We start from the raw sequence: 17,370 nt of genomic DNA on the forward strand, positions 1-17,370 counted from the left end.
TCAGCACCTGCTTAAGTCCAATTTACATCAGCAGTATGTGGTTTCCTGAGCCTGGGCCAAAGATGCCGGGCTGCTCGATGATGCTGATTCGCAGCTCTCCCTTTCATTTTGATAGTTCACTGACCAGACGCTCTTTTCCACTTCTCCTAAACTCACTGCTGGGATCCTGGTCCCTGTGAAGACAATAGCTGAACTGATGCTGATTTTCAGGTGGTTGAGAATCCACTTACCATTCGTCTTTCATGTTTGCTGCTGGGGATAACACAAGCCAGACTCCTGTACCAAATGTTGGCTGAGTGGATAGCTCTGGAAGGCAGCTTCCCTGCCTGCTCTATTTGGAATAAAACATCACTTATCATGTCCCTGCAGGTAGGAGAAACCTGATTTTGTTCTGCTTAAGGGCCAGTGTTACTAATTACTTTAGCTCTTCTAGAACGCCCTTGGACTGCAGAAGGCCTGTATTCCTTTCTGTTTTTTTTTTTTTTTAGAAAGCAACATGACTGGGCATAAATGTCAGTATTTATCATTATGTCTTCTCAATTTGCAACTGCAAAAGGAAGGCTACACTTCTGAAAATTTACTGCTTCACAGCTTTAGTGAGCTCAGACCTCACTTCCAGCAGTGCTGATCATCTGCAGCAGAACTCGCTGCCAGTGCCCAAATCCTGGAAAATCAGGCCTCTTTCCGAGAAGCGCTCAGCTTTAATTTATAGTCACCGAATCTCTGCTTGTGCTCCAGTAAGCTTCTGCCAGCAAATCTGACCTGTGCAAACCAAGCAATACCTATCTGCCCAAAATGCTTCCAAGCTGAGCACAAAATCCACCCGTCAATCCTCCTCTTTTTAAGCAATCTGTATATTTAACTGTTAGTAGAACAACAGGGCCCAGCCCTACGTTGGGAATAACAAACATTTCTAGCAATTTACATTCAAACATCTCTTTATACAGAGAGCACCTGGGATTCATCTGAAAACCTGCCTCAGATAGAGACCTTCATGCAGCAGCCTGATACAAAATCCAGATACAGCGTAATAAGCTTTTGATGTCGTGTTGACATTCATCTGCCAATATTATTGCTTCATGCACTTACCTTATGATGGATCTTGTTACTTAATTGATCACAGGCAAGGTCAAGAATTAGCCCTTCTTCCACTGACATCATGCAAATCACCAAACCCCAGAAGAAAGCACCTAATCCTCAGCTTCAAATCCACACTAGGCAGCCCTTCGATACGTGTGAACGGAGACAACTGGTTTTTCAATTATGCCTCGGAAAAGGTCATTTTTCAAAACTTATGACCAAATGGAAAAAAAAAAAAAAAAAAAGCTGCTCACAAACGTGCTCTTCCTTTTGGTATCACTCGCCTTAACGCGAAGAACAGCTTGTTTTCACAACAGGAGATGAAAACAAACTGCATTTATAATCCGCCCTGGGCAGAACCTCGCTTCCCCAACGTCACTCTCCCTACAGAGGGCTCAGCAGCTGCTTTGGCTTCCACGGGACAAGTTGCCCGGTGGGGACAGAGACAGACCACAACCTATTTCACTCAGATTTTCCCTGAAACACATCTTCCAGAGCATGAATTTTACTGTTCCGTGTAATGACAGACTGTGTGCAGCCCCAGAAACCTCTGGCCCCACGCGCTCCACGGCCCCAGGAGAAGCCCGACCCCTGCCACCGCCTGCAGAAAACCCCTGGCTGAGGCTGCAGCCTCCGAGTTTGGATCAATTCTGCAGCAAGCTTTGTCTGGTAGCACGCAGATTATGCAATAAAGTCCATTATGTATGGAAAAAAAAAAAAAAGGAGGAAAAAAAAGCACTGAGAAGCTTTCGGGAGAGGTCCACAAGCCAAAGACGAGCACTGCACAACAGCATCCCCACGCTGAGGCAGGGCTGCCTGGCAGCGATCGTTGGGTGTTTCAGTGCTTTGCTGTCAGTTAAAAGTACTTCAGAAGGCAAAATCCTAATTAATCAAAGATGGAGAAATCATAACTGGCAGCCGGCGTGATCACGCGAAACCCCAGTAACTGCTCGCAGTCCCAGCCTCTGTTTTCTGCACACGTATCCAGGATTCCTTGCCTGTGTTTGCCCGAATGTCGAGCACAGAGAGCTTGTATTTAACTTCGCACATGGAAATCTTCTAGCCTAAATCCCAGAGTCACATCAAACCATCCTGGCTGTGAAGTGAATGTATACTATCAGGCAAATTACTGGATCCGTATTCCTCATAATATTTCTGGTGAATAAACTACAAAATAATTCTTCAGAGACAATGGGGAGAGCAAAACAGAAGACAGCAAGGAAATTCTTTTTCCTTCTCCTGAGTGGACACGTTACTGTCCTCTGCAACAGATGCAACACCTCAGTGGCTTTTATCTTGCTTGTGCAATGCCGTACCTGGTACCCCGGGAAGAGCCAGCTGTAGGACAAACGCCTTTTGCACTGATTTTTAGGGCTGCGCCAGCTGCCTGCAGCTGCACGACCCCGCAGAGGACCGAGTAACAGGGCAGACCGACGGGCCGTGCTGCATTCCCCCAGCCCACAAGCACAGGAGGCTGCTGCAGCTCCTTCACCCAGCACTGCTGCCCCTTCTCACCCACACCTGTGGGCTCAGCACCAGCCCTCACCAACGCTCCCCCCCTGCCAATGCAAACCACACGGGCTCCCCGCATCAGCCATCACCTCAAATCATTCCGACTTTTGGGGCAATATTCTCTATCCTTGGGAAAACTGCCATGTTTCTTTCCAACGAGACAAAAATAGCTACGAGGACTTTGGAGCCCTTCGAAGAGCCCTGGGTTTGGCACTATGTTATTAAAAAGATCTCCAAAATGCTTTGTGTGGTGCTAAGACTTCTTTAAAATTCTTTTAAAAATTCTGTCCAATTCAACACCTTCTCCCCCCATTAATTTGTAACCTTAAAGCACACGTTTGGAGTGAGAGATGTGACCACCTGCTTCCCTGTTAGGAACATTTATGGTCCCAGCAGTACAAACTGATGGAAAAAAGCCCATCCTGAGACACCACAGATCACCAAAGCAGATCACTTTCTGATTTATCAAAGATAATTCGTCGATGCACTTACTTTTGGTTTCACAATAGCTTGGAAAAAACTAGGTTAAAAGTCTAACAGAGTCTAATACAGTGACTAGAAGGGAAAGAAGAAATCACGAGGCAGTTAAAGAGCAGTTAAAGCTTCCTTCTCATCCTTATCAGCACAGTTATCAGTCAGCAAGCCTGTAATTAGGTACAAAAGACATTGTGCTCCAAAGAGCTCCTTGAGGAACTGGAGAGCTGTTGTAAGCTAGAAGCTGGAGCCCTGATTGACAGCCTCCCTTTAAGAAAAACAGTTACAGAACAATTAGCAATAATTTGTACAAATCAGAAGAGGTGACCTTTGTGGCTGCACAGTATCTTACATAATGAACAGAGCTTTCCTCCAGCAGCAGGGATGAATTCAGAAGGACTAAAAAGGGACTCAGTTATCAAGCAGAGTCCTTCAGACTTCTCTGCGTGGTGGCAACCACCCTTCCCTGAGTACCTACAGATAGAGAAGGAAATCCTGGCTCCTACTTCCAGTACTGGCAAAAACTTTGTCGATTTAGTGGTTAGGGGTGGTGATTTTTTGCTTTGTTTTGTTTTTTGTTTTCCATATTTTAATTATTTTTCTTTAACCCTCTACCTCATCTTTGTCCCAGTAGTAAGTTTGTTTTCCTCGCATGGCTTTTGTGCCTGGATAAAAGGCATTCCCTTTTAAACACCACTTAAAAACAATTTTTAAATTAAAAAAAAAAGTAAATCCAAGTTGCTCCAGTTGCACGTGGAAAAGCCACAGGTTCCATGCTTGGTGTGTGCTGCTGCTCCCCACAGCTCTGCACAGCCTGACCTGGCCGAGGGCACGCTGTTGGGGTGTGGGTGACCCCAGGGACGTGTTGGAACATCCCGAGGGGGCTACGACCCAAAGTCCACGCAGGGGGAGGAGGAGGAGGAGGTGGCTGCCCAGCAGGGATCTCTGCTCCCTGCATGCTGCTGCCCGAGCAGCTGCTTCGGCAGCTGTTCCTACCAGTTGGTGGCTGAATTTTACAAGATATCTGTCTGTAATTAAAAAAGCAACAATACTTTGGCAGCCATCACAAAATGCATCACTGGATGACATCCCACAGCGAGTACGTCTGCGCTGGATACGGGGAGACGCGGTAGATGCGACCATGTAGGACTTTCCCATTTCTAAACCCCAAAGATTATCTGCTTCACTTCGCTGCCAGGACCACCACCAGCATCCAAAAACATGGGCTCCACCGGGTCTGGCTGCGAGTCAGAAACGCTCATCTCCTGCCTGTGCCACTCCAAGCTGCCCTGTGCCAAGACATATGGCTGCAAGGTGCTCGGCAGTGCAGGAGCGAGGCTCGGAGAGCTGCAGGTTTGGTGGGGAGGTTTGAAACCCGGGCCTAGCACGGAGGGTTTTCTCCATTTGGAGCACGTTAAGACGCTGGGCTCGTGCCAGATAAGCAGCACACCCAGAATCAGCAAGGTGAGGGCCAGATAAAGCTTGGCAAAGGAGGAAGGAGTAAGAGGCCCCGGGGAGCAGGTTGGTGCTCTCCAAGCCCCACCGAACGCAGTGGGACCCGCGCCACAAGCTCCAGTGGGAGCAGAAACCCAGCTCCAGTCTGCAAACCGCTGCGCGCATATTTGCAAACCATTGTGTACACAGCAGATAAATGCTTAATAATAATGATGACAAACAGACAAACCCAGAAGCAGCTTCCCTCCGCATTAACTGCATCAGGAGCAGGTCCCACTGAGCGAGAGCCTCCCTTGTAGCTGGGACTTCTCACAGAGGGCAAAAAGCTACCCAACTGCAGCCAGCAGTGAAAGGACTGCAAAGGCAAGGAATGATGAACCAGGCCCATGGCACATCAGGACCTGGGACCTCACCTGCCAGGCATGAATCTCCATCACACAGCCGCCACCGTGCACATGCCAGAGTGAGGATTTACATGCCTGCCTCGGAGCTGCTAACGAAGAAACTAACACAGAAAGAGATTCAGCTCCCTGTTAGCAGTTTCTCAGCAAACTGGGGGTAGTGTGGGGCTGCTGGCACCCAGAGGTGCCACGAATCCTCTGTGTGTCCCCACTCCCAGCCCTCAGCCCAGCCTCCAGGCGCTTCCCTCGTGCCAGGCTGGGCGTGCTGGAGGAGCAAAGCCTGAACTTCTCAGCTCCGTCAGTGTCTGCTCTTCTCTCCCACACTTACTGGAGCCCATCTACTCCTCGGGGATCGGAGGAGTGTTAGGCTGGTAGGAAAATACCTCTCCTATGTAAACCATGCGTTCTGCCATTTCCCTCTCCAAATTACACAGCGTCACAGATCGTAAGCCCTCTAAACAGAGAGTCTTCAGTTGAGGAACAGATCTCCATAAAGGCTGGGATTAAGGCCCTGCACGTTAGAAAGGAAAAAGGGAGGAAAAATATGCTCCGTTTAATTACCCAAGCCATAACAACATTTTACTATTTTATACATGATTCCTGACAAAAGTGGAAATGTTATTTTCCACGAGCATGGCTGCTGGTTCTACTACAAATAAATAGTCCAGGGTGCGCTCAACATGCAAGAGATGGAGGCCATGTGTTTTCATTAATTCTCTTGGCAGAGAAGCCCATGTAGATTTTGGACTGCAGCTCAGGGCTGGAATACGAGAGCTGGGGTGGCCAACATACATCACAGCAGACTCCATTTGGCCCAGGTCCACTTACGAGTTGGTCCAATACCCAGTTTTATCATCCTAATTACGAGCAGATTCCCAGCTCCCTCCCTCCCTCACCGAGGTGCCTTCAGCTTCACCCTTTTCTTCCTCCCTCTGGCTAGTTGGGTTTGGGGGACTTGTGCCCTGACGCATCTCCAGAACCAGAACCAGAGCTGGATTCTCTGCATTTGAGGACTTTAAGGAGGACCAAATTGTCGGGGCTTCCTCCTCAGTGAGCACTGGGGTCCCCCAGAGTATTTCCACCCCTTACCTAGTACAAAAACCTAAACCAACAGGTGAATTGCAGTCCTTTGTCTGTTATCGCCAGCAGAAAAATGTTGGCCTCTTTCATTTTCCCTTTATTGCAGCTTCTTTTGTGTGGATTAAAATAATTGATATTGATAATGTGATCTGCCCCCTGCCCCTGTTCCCAATTACTTTCACAGGCTAGGGATCCTGCATTATGGATAGGACAGGAATGGTCTTAATTAGCCTTCTGGGTTACAGAACTGATTCTGGTTTTGATTTGAAATATTTGGGATTACGCAGGCTGACTGTTGTGGGCTGGGGTCACCAGCAGAGCCTCCCAGGGAATGTGGGGAGCTCAGCTTGAGCTGGCTTTTCTTTGACTACTGCCAGGTGCCCAGCAGCATGCGGAGCAGAGCAGCACTCTCACTGCTAGGCAAAAAGGACAGACAGCTTAGCACGGCCACCTTTGTGTTCAGGATTAAGAACAACAGCACTGAGGGGTATTTGCAGGCAAAGTTTTACTCTGGATGTGGCAGGACACCTATAGTTCAAGGAGTGCTGACCAAGCAGCCGCGTTCGTAAAAGGTAACCCTTGCATTCAAGGGGCCAAATACCCATTAAAAGTAAATGGTAATAAAAAATGGAGCATTAAACCTGAAAGGGCAGAAACTCCTTTCTGGACCTGCAAAATTCCATTTCGAAACATGCAATTAGTTAGAACAGAATAGAAACCGATAGGATTTTTCCTATTTTGGGAGGAGGAATCCTAATCCCGTAACAGGATCGGTAACATGGTCCCTGCCACTCACATGCCATACGATGGTGGAAAGAGAGAGACACTGTGTGAGCCTCCCCATGTCCGCTGCTCTGCGTGCCTACCCTGCACGAAGTAATTCATAGGCAACACCTCAGAACATGTTCTGCAGGTCAGAGAAGTCAGGATCCGTAAGGTTTAACTGGAAGGGGAAAATGCTTTCCAGACGTGATGAAGGTCCGCTGAGAACAGCACCCCCCGAGTGTAGATCTCCAGGGACCGGCAGCTCGGGCCTCCCTGCCAAACCCAACAAAGAATTACGCTGGTCTGAGCAACACCCGGCAAACACAGCACCAGAGCAGGGCTCAGACTCAGCAGTCCAGATGCCGAACGCTCCCCTGCTCGTCAGATGCGTGTGGGTTATGGACCCAAGGCACCGTGACTTGGCGTGCCATTTTCTGTGGCTCCGGTGTTAATCCGGAGAAAGGAGCATCACTTGCAGTATCGTTTCTTTCACAGGGAACCAGGACTACTTGCTCAGCAGAGCACCCCGGTACGCAGCAGTTTTTCCTTTTTAACTCTGTTTACACAAAATGCAAATGCAAAAATATAGGTAAAAGCAGAGGGAAGCTGAGCTCCCTCTCTCTGTAATCAAAGATGAGACAACGCTCAGAGCCAGAATACAAACCACAGTTTATAATCAAAATGTAACGTAATCACTGAAACAGATGTCAAAAAGATAAAACCGTATAATTCTGAATTGCCAACGATTAGGGCTCAGCATCTTGGACAGCACTGAGATGCTCTATTTCTGTCTACATATGTCTGCATTTTGGAATAAAACAAAAAGTAAGCAGAAAGCACACAGCACAATGCTACAGAAAAGCCCTTTTTGTTCCTCTCTTTTACCATTTTTACAGAGTTTTCTGTGGAGCTCACGTTTGTCCCTGATTCAGACTATGACGGTGAGGGGAGGGAAGGAGAGAAATTGGGCTTTTAGGACTGTGGTTGGGAAAAACAGCATCACCGAGCTGGCACACGGACATTGACAGAGTTGCCAAAGACAGAAGGCAACGATAAAGAAAGAACAACATGGAGAGCTGCCTGGTAGAAGAGAAAAGGTTAGAGAAAAAAACTCTACCAAAGTAAAACAGGCAAGAAAAAATAGTTTTAATGTGCAGATTGCTCACCTCGTAGTGATAATCCATGCAAGTTAACTCTCTCCAGCAGCGATCTCCTCGAATTTTAATCAACCCCTGGAAAAAACAAAAAAAGAACAACAAAAAATAAGTGTCAGAAATGTTTTATTTTATCTATATTTCAGGTGTTAACTTAAGATGCCAAAATCTCTGGTTAAACTATAGGGACAGCATTGTCCAGTACCAGCAGGGAAGCACAGGGGCTAAGCACTGCCCTGGAAATCCATCACAGATCTGTACCCGGCCCAGCTGTTGTCCCTTACAAAACACAGCTCAGGAGAGGGCTCTGAGCAACAGACTGCTGCCTGCTTACTGAAAATGTGACAGAAACCTTGTGGAAAATGACACGTTGCTTACAGAGTGCTGGAAGGTTCTGGGATAAGGGATGCCTGCAGAGCAGGAGGGAAGGTGCGCAGCTCGTCAGGGACACAGAAATCTTCCTTATCTGAACCCAACCCAAAGAGCTGATCCTGCACAGACCCCTTTGGACAGCAGAAGGGGCTCAGGACCTGGCTAATTAATGAAATGGGCTCTACGGCTGTGAGATGAGCAGCAGAGCTGATGGAGAACCATGAGAGCTGACCTCAAGCCTGGGGAACATGCAGGAGAGTAAGGACCAAGATCTCAAATATTCCTGTTTTTTAGCATTTCCAGTAAGTTGTCAGCTTAGTCATGAAACCTTTAGGACAGAGATGAGCCTCCAGCACCCACATCTGCAGCTCTTTGCTTGTTGCACAGGGCCTCCAAGCTGGATAGCACTGAACCACAGGACCTGGAACAAACCCCAAATCCTGATGGTGGCCACAGGAGGGGCAGCTCTGCTAGGGCTTCATGCCCTCACCCACACGTGAACCATTGCAGAGGAGCTATGAACAACACACTGCTCCCAGCACTGGCTCCCAGCACTGCTGGGTACGACGTGGGGAGACACAGAGCATCGAGAAGCCACCAAAAAAGGTCTGAAAAACAGACTCTGGCACTGGGGCATTTCTCTATAACAGATGGAGAAGTTGCCTGCAAACCCAAACACAGCTGCATTCACGATTTTAAAGTCCAGGCCCTGTTCTCTCCCTCACTCCCTGTAGTAGAGGCAAGGCTGACACAGGCTGGGCTGAGATCGCACGCAGCCTCAGCAGCGCTGAAGCCCTGAGCTGGATGCAGAGATGCAATCAAAGTAATTAGAGAAACAAAAGAGGAGAAGGGGAAGGAAGCTGACAGATCTAAACACAGATGAATGCACTAATGACAGGTCTGCTCTACCTTAGGTTAGAGGTTGGCAGTGAAATAAGCAGGTATCAGAGGTTGTGTGCATTGATATTTCAGGGCAACAAGAGAGTGAAATTTCCAAACCAGTGGGCCCATTCCAGGGCTGGCAGTAATATTGGGATTAAATTTCTTTGCCTCAGTGATGAAGACTAAAAAGGAATCAGTCGTCCACAGCAGGAAGGACACCTGGCCAGAGATGAGTCTGTTAGCAGGAAGCCTTGCAATCAAGCCGTGCCAGCCTGAAGGTATGCAGGTTCAGCCTGACGGCTTTGATGTATGGCTAAAGGTCTCTGATTAGGATCACAATATCCCAAATTGAGGAAGGCTTCGCTAGTCAAAAGGCTGAACCAGCTCTATCATCTGCATACAATTAGGGGATATTTGCCTACCTCTGACATTGCCCCTAATTACAGCGTTCCTGCCTTCTTTAGCAGAAAGTGGAGTTTCTGTATGGACCCGATGCTTGTTACACTGGGAGCATCCGGAAGGTGTTTTTTTTTTTGTTTTGTTTTGTTTTAAATTGCAGTAAGGGCAGGTTTTCAAGATCAAACCATCGATCTTTCAGTGCTAACAATCTGACAGCTCAGAGGAAGAGGTCAATGGCACTATGGTCCAGCCTGGCCTAGCTGGATCCATCCACATTGCTTAAAACTATTCACCTGCAGCATCGAACAGTTTGTCAGACCTGTGACTCAAGAAAATCCCACATTTCAGGGACCTAAAGACCCCATACAACTGCCCCGAGCTCATAAGTAAATATCCACAAATGCCCCCAAAACCCTTGTCCAGAGAGACAACCTGATGGAAGGGTCAAGTAGCTGGCTTAGAAGCAACCAGGATGTGCTTTTGCACACTTCAAATCATTTACGAAAGTATAGATGGGTTCAGAAGGATTTCAGCAGCCTCAGAGAGGAGAGGCTCGGGGTAACCTCCGAACATCTCCTCCCTGGGAAGTCCCTGCACCACTTGGTCAGCAGGATCTGCTGCCAGAAGATGCTTTGTGCTTCGTCTTCCTGCCCACACCTCCACCCATGGCTGCTTTAGAGACCATATAGGACGTTAGCTGGACCTCGAGTTAAACCCAGCACAGACCTTCTTAAACAAACGAGATCCACAAAATCGGTTCCAAGCTTATTTGACACAAACTAGCACGAAATTGGCGCCTTTCTTGGGCTGAACCTTACAGCAGATGCTGTTTAGGCATGTATGCCTTTGTGAATGGCGGTGACCCCAAGAGCCTTCGGTAGGGCCACTTACTGCTTTAAATTACATCCCTTACAGGCACGTCGCTAAGTTTGAGCAGATTTTGACCATCTGCTGTCCTATTTTTTTCTTCTTCATTTTTCCCCACTTCTGAAAACGAAGTATTTCTCATGTCTGTGTTCATGACGGAGGACAGTAAGCAGAAGCTATTAAACACTGTCAAAGTCCATGAATCCAGACAACGGACATCATCCTGCTGATTCTGACCAGGAGGCACGTGGGGTGTCCCAGCTGGTGGGATGGGAGCAGCCCCACCTCTGGGGCTGTTCATGCACAGCACGGCCCCAGAAATGCCAGGCAGAGGGCACCATCCTGGCAGCACTCAGCATCAACCCACCGCAGCAAGAGAAACACAGCCTCGGGGGGTAAATGCTGCAGGTGTGAGCAAAGCAAGGTAACCAGCGAGAAAGTATAAGGAGATGGAGTTAGGAGTGAGAGGAAGGGGCAGCCCCCTCCAGCACCAACACCAAAAAAAAACAACAAGCAGAACCAGTCTAAAAGGGGCAGATAAAAGCACGATGCCTACAAAGTGATGTATAAGAAGTCTTATGGGATGGGAATACCGGGCAGGTGCTGTCAGAGCCTGGCCTGGGATGGCAGGGACAAGATGTGCTCCCTGTCAACAGCGGCAGCTTCAGCTCCCCCCGAACCATCCACGGCTCGCTCTGCCCCTAGAACCTTTTCTAAAATTACAGGATACGTTGATAGCATCTCACAGGATGTGCCGCAGCCGACAGCCCTGTCAGTGGCAGAAAGGACGCAAAGAAAGGCTCTGTGCAAGAATGCTGGAAGATTAAAAAAGGACAACTGTTTGATGACCTTCCCTTCTGCCTTGCCCAAGCAGTTACCAAGCCCTACTATTTAGCAGAGATGATTAAAACAAGTATATGATAGAAAAACTCTATAATAAAAATCGAAATCTCTCTTGCAGTGAGTCATGAAGGGAATTAATCACATTTTGTTTACTATAAATCTTTCAAACAGGAAAGTCACTTAAAGCTCTGAATATCAAATCTGTTTTTCAGCACAGAAAACTCCCACTCCCATAATTAACGGCTGTTTCAAGTCTTCTTTCCACTGCCACTGTTTTAAGGTCCCACTTCCACACCACCCCAGCGCCCAAGGTTTTGTTTTTAAAGGAAGCTGGACCAACTAGAACACATAGAGCAAAAACTCCAGGTGCAGCTTCAGCCCTCCTGAGGATCATGAAAGGAGACCAAAAGTGGGTCCGTTGGTATGGATGCACAAGAACGAGCTCTGACATACCCTCCTTCATGCTCAGATTAAATCTGATTTTACACACCCTCCCCTAATTGCTTGGCTTCTGCTGACATTTTTGAAGTTGGCTCATATTCTCTTGAAGATGCAAACTTAGTCTAAGAAATACTATCTTGCGGAAAGCCCAGCAATCATGCATCCTCATAAACAATTTTAGGTTTAGTTTCAAGTCATGCGAAGATGAGACACGTGCAGCTTCCCCTGCAGGAGTTTCGCACAGCTTCTGAGACCCTCGCTGCCTACAGGCAGATGGAGTGACATGCAAAAAAAAAAAAAAAGGAAATGACTCTTTTAAAACAGGGAGCGTGATGCTTTTTATCTTGAAATTCAAGTATCAATTAAGTGCTTAAATCAAAATACAGGGGACTGGTTAACAGACACACTTGGTGGTAGGAAGCTCGTGCTCTGCATCCTCTTTGGCAGAAGGGATGTTGGAGCAGGGAGCACTTGAGCCTACGGAGTGGACAGCACAAGGTCACCAAAAGGACCCAGAGAGCCCCAACTGGCCGATCCTCGGGTGGAAACATCCCTTGGTCCAAGCCTCTTCCGAATCACACGAAGAGTTCAGAGTACAAACTGAGTAATCCTTTACGAGCAGCAACTGCCAAATGATTATATAAACATGCAACACTAAGTGAGGCAATGTCTACAGGGAGTGGGGCTGATTGTTGATTTTGATTTTTTTTTTCTCTTTTTTTTCTCCCAGTACGCTAACTGGTGTGGCACTGACACACGGTCATTGCCACATGGAGCCTGTCAGAGGCCTGTCAGAGCCTGCGGCCTTCCTCCCCCCAGTGGTCTTCCTCCACCCTGAGGCCTTCCTCCAACCTGTGGCCTTCCTCCACTCGGCACAGCACCGGCCCTGTCGGAGGAGGCCGCTCCGAGCAGGGGCCGAGGGAAACCTCGCTGGGCTTTCTGTAGCTGGGGCAGGCTATGTGCAAGCTGTTTACAGGGAATTTCAGATGAACACATGAATTTCAGACGCTGAGGGCTGAAAGTGCCTGAACGCAGATGTGTTTATGCCCTGTGTACTAACAGGCAGATTAACTTCTCCAACCTCGACGAGCGGCACCCAGAGAAGCATCAGGAGAAAAGTGGATTAGGAGGAGGCCTGGGGTCCAAGCGAGCGCTGGAGCCGGAGGACGAAGGGGGAGGAAATGGGGATCCTCACATCTGCTGGCGTTTCACAGGCGCTGGATTTCTTTCAGTCTGCTAACAATTCCCAATCCATTTTCAAGATTTCTCCGCGTATATTGAACTGGCCTAGACTCCACAGCTGCAGCAGATTATGCTGCCATAACACAGATCAAAGCACGGGGAAAAATCCCCATCCCCTGCTCTCAGACAAGCAGAGGCTCGTGCATCTCTGACGTACCCAAACTGTCCTCTCTTAGGATGTGGAGAGAACGTGCGAGGGGCCAGACGGAAAAGGAGCCCGAGGGCACATGCATGGGACAGCCACATTTGAGCGCATCGGAACTGGAAGACCCTGATCTCATTTGGACATAGGCTGAGAACATCTCGTGAGGAGTGTTCTGGGGGCAAGCATTAAGCAGGGTTCGAGAGGCGAGCAATATAGACAAATTAAACGGCAAACAAGGAACGGAAAGAAATCGTTTGGCAGCACTTGGGAGAGCAGGGCTCGCAGCCCTGAAATCCCATTCCCAAACACTTCCCAGCGCATTGCAGGCAGGCCTCAGACCTCGAGCCACCTCCTGGTAGCTTCACTTGAGCGAAAAAAAATGAGAGGCAGAAAGTGGCCCATCTCCAGGCTCTGATGCAGCCAAGCATTTGGTTTGAGGTACATGATTGTGACTGAGCTCCAAGGATCAGCCAGATTTAGGTGGACAGATGTAGGAACAAGCCTGATGTATCACTGCATTAAGGCTGTGCTGGAAGCAAAGACCAACTATTAGAAAGAACAGGACATAGATGTTTTCACAAAGAACACCTCCAGTGCTCCTGGGGGCATTTTTTGAGGGTTGGATCTGCCTAACACCCTCAAAGTTCAAGAACATGGAGATATTTAGATAGTTCAGCAGCCTCGAATCCTTGGTTGCACATAGCCTGCTAACTTAAAAGTATTCTCTAACTGTATTTCTTTAAATAAAGAGAAGAAACCCTGACAATGCGCCAGCTCCTCCAGGCCTGTCCTCAAAATCACGGCGCCAGATAAGGCTGACTGTACCGGCCTCTGGCTAAATCTCCCTTTCTCTCAGAGGTACACTCACAACCCCAGGAAAGAACAAACACCAACAGAAATGAGGGCTCTATTTGCACGCTGGGGGTGGCTGAGAGGCCTTTCAAAGCCCTGCATATCAGAAGGGAAAGGTATTCAGCAATACAAATTAAATATAAGCTAAAGGGAAGGAAACAGGTGGCTAAGTGAACTAGCAATTGCCCTTTCACCTCCGTGGCCTTGCTTTGAATCCAGCTCTAAGCAGAATTATTAAATTCATACTGATCGGATGGGGGCTACAAAGAACCCAAGGTCTGATCCTTTCAGCTGGGCCGGAGGCAGCCGGAGCGCTCACCAGCTCTGTCGAGTAATGGGAACGCCTGGCCTGGGGAAGGGGAAAGCTGAGATATTTGTCATATTAATTTACAGCTGGCTGCGTCTCCGAGCCATTCTGCACCCTCAGAAATCTCCTCGCGCTGCTGTCCGCATGAGAACCATAAAACGGTAACCCTGGCTTGAATTAGCATCCCGAATGAAATACGCGCTCAATACCTGCTCCCCTGCTAAGCTCGCTCCCTCCGGGGCACGGCCGGGGACGCAGCACCTGCCTCAGCCTCCCGGCGGCAACCTCCGGGGCGCTCAGCCTCCCGCAATTAAGGGGCATTACATCCACCAGCATTTCTCACAGCGGAAGGAAAATTACATTTAGGGATCTTTTTTTTTTTTATTATTTATTTTAATGGCGTTCAATAAAATGCCTGTTTTCAATCACCGGAGCTGCTCTCAGCCCCCGTGCACCCTCCGCGTACCAGCCCTGCTCTGCACTCATGATCCCAGTCTCTTGAAAATGGCAATTCCCAATTTCAGCTGAAGGCTCCCTGGAGGCACAGCAGGTGATGTCTGCGATGTAGTTGATGACACCTGGCCCTGTGCTTTTGTTTTATTTATCAGCTATAGGTAAGATATTGCCTACATGGGCCAGGTCCCTATTTTGGCTCAAGCACCACCAATAGATTCAATAGCTACCTAGAATTTTAAAGGGAAGACAACCACATGGTCACTTGAGCAGATCCAGAAGCGAACCAGAGAAAAAAATGGCTTGCCCAGCAAATTCCCAGCAAAACCCACACTGACAAAATTCATCCTTCCTCTTGCCTGCCTGCTGCAGGACTCAGGCCAACCAGCAAGGCACCTAACAAGGCCAGTTCATAAAAGCTTGCACGCCTCCTGTAAACTAGCTAGTTATGACTAATAAATTCTCTTTCAAATCCAGTAGGTTTGTTGAATACATGTGCAAAGTTTGCCAACTGGCGGCCAAGGGATTTTGGGGGTGGAAACCCAAATCAACCCTTCACTCCCAATGAATCAATTCCAGCCTCGCTTGATTGAGTAACCTCGCATGCCTCTTCTCTTTCCCCATCACCGAAAGAGTATCCAACGAGAGGGATTCCAGGGGAAATTAAGCCATAGAGAGGAAGTTTACCAACAGCTTTTGATTTGTACATTTCGAGTTTGATTAAATCATGGCAAAGTGCCCAAACCTGCGGACACGGCAGAGCGGCACACGAAACTTAACACGGGATTGTGGCGCAGAACGGAGGAGGGCTGGGAGCCGTGCAACCACCGCTGCCTTTCCGAGGACGCCTGTGCTCGGTGTTACTGCACCGAAAGCTGAATTTGCACGGTGATGTGCTGGTGACCGTCTTCTGAACTCACAGAGAGGATAAATGAACAAGGAGGATCGGGACTCGCTGTAGTGGATTTTCTCTTCTAAGATGCTGCTGGGGTCTCACAGCCCCCTGAAGGTGGTCACCAGCAATGAGCAGCGACCAGTGCAGCAGCACAGGGACCTCTCCACACGGTGCAGCCAAGCAAGGAGCCCCATGGGGATGTGGCCCCTTCTCTCCCCAGCCCTGCCATGATATCTGCAATCCCGGCCAGCATCACCCATCTGTCCCCGACCCCCTCCCCGCCGTGCGATGCCCAGGACCACGTGGCAGCACCAGAGCATCCGCTGGCGCGCCATCGCCGGAAACCATTCCGGTTATCACCCTTTGTACGAGGAGGAAAACATCTCCCAGAGAAGATAAACCGTTTCCTTATTTACTCGGTGCCAGAAAACATGATTCATAGACCCGAGGCTGATCCATCATCTGTCACTCCGGAGCGAAGCGATGAGCGTGCAGGCGTGGAAACTTGTTTTGCACGCCTCTGAATCACGCCGTGCTCCTGCTCCGACTCCAGCGACAGGGAGAGAAGCGGCTGCACTCCGACACACGAGCTCCTTCCTCCCCATCTCGCGCCGTGCGCTCTGCCCAACCGTACCCCTTTCAGGCTGCTGTACTTTGGTGATTCAAAATGAAAAAAAAAAAAGCCTAAATAATTAAAATGTCATTCAAGCTCTAAGCCGATATGAGTCACTGCTACAAAAAATATCTTAAAAATTCTTTCAGGAGTGGGGGATAATTATATTCCTCCCTATCTATTGATTTTTCTCTACAATGCAGATGTCAGATTTTCCACGGTTTTTTTCTTTTCCTTTTTTTTTTTTTTTTTTTTCCTCCCCAGAGTGAGTGTCAAGGAGGAACAAAGCGCTCTTTGAGACTTTTTCAGCCCAAAATTAATTCTGAAAAAAAATGGTACAGACAGGCCAATAGCACGGCAAGCGAGAAAAAGCCTGGTGACTCAAGCTATGTCTGCAAATCCTCTATTGATAACCGCGCTGGAGAGAAGGGTGGGGTACAGGGCACCAGAGTTATAAATTTAGAGTCAATCTAAAGACCTTCTTTCTACATCTTCACAATAAGAAAGATGGCTGAAAAAGAAAAAAAAAAAAAAAAAAAATCAACGAAGGGCAACCCTAAATTCTGGGATTTAATTTTTCTCATGATATTAAATACTCGGAGAAAATCCAAATCAGTGCCTTGCATCTCACACACAGCTCCCTGCCAACCTACACTCCCCACAGTAATTGTGATTTCAACATTTCGGAAAGCCAAACAAATACAAATGCATTTTGAAGACAAACCAGCCGCAATTTAGACCTCAGATTCATGCAAAAGGAAGTGACATTCTGAAGTTAACATTGATTAAAAAAAACAACAACAAAAAAAAAACAGTTAAGGAGACTCATTCTTTTTCCAGACACGATAGAAAAGCTGCTTTCTAACATGGATCTGCACGCCCCTGTAGGTCTGCGTGTTCGTAACTCACGCAGAGACGGGAAAGCACCAGAAAGCCCCACGGGAGTCAGTCCCTCTTGGAGGGACCCAAACGAGGGGCAGACCCACGGAGGAACGAGGGTGGCTGCACCCACAGGCCCCAGCCCGTCATGCTGTCCCCAAGCCTGGTGGCAGCCCTGAAGGCGCACGTTCCCAAAGCAATCGGTGGTTTTTCTATGGTGTTGCTCTTAGGGCGGCTCTGTTTCATGCTTGATCCAGGT

At 48.3% G+C, this 17,370-nt stretch overlaps 1 protein-coding gene across 1 annotated transcript in view; it reads right to left on the bottom strand.

Moving 5' to 3' along the window:
• The window catches only part of LMF1 (lipase maturation factor 1), a 185,193-nt gene that overhangs the window by 109,717 nt on the left and 58,106 nt on the right, over positions 1–17,370 (bottom strand). Inside the window, exon 4 of the mRNA XM_032197862.1 lies at positions 7,934–7,999. Coding sequence (XP_032053753.1) covers positions 7,934–7,999 — 66 coding nt within the window. The remainder of the gene's footprint in view (positions 1–7,933; positions 8,000–17,370) is intronic.

The sequence above is a fragment of the Aythya fuligula genome, chromosome 15 (assembly GCF_009819795.1).
Source record: "Aythya fuligula isolate bAytFul2 chromosome 15, bAytFul2.pri, whole genome shotgun sequence".
Classification (NCBI taxonomy): Eukaryota; Metazoa; Chordata; class Aves; order Anseriformes; family Anatidae; genus Aythya; species Aythya fuligula.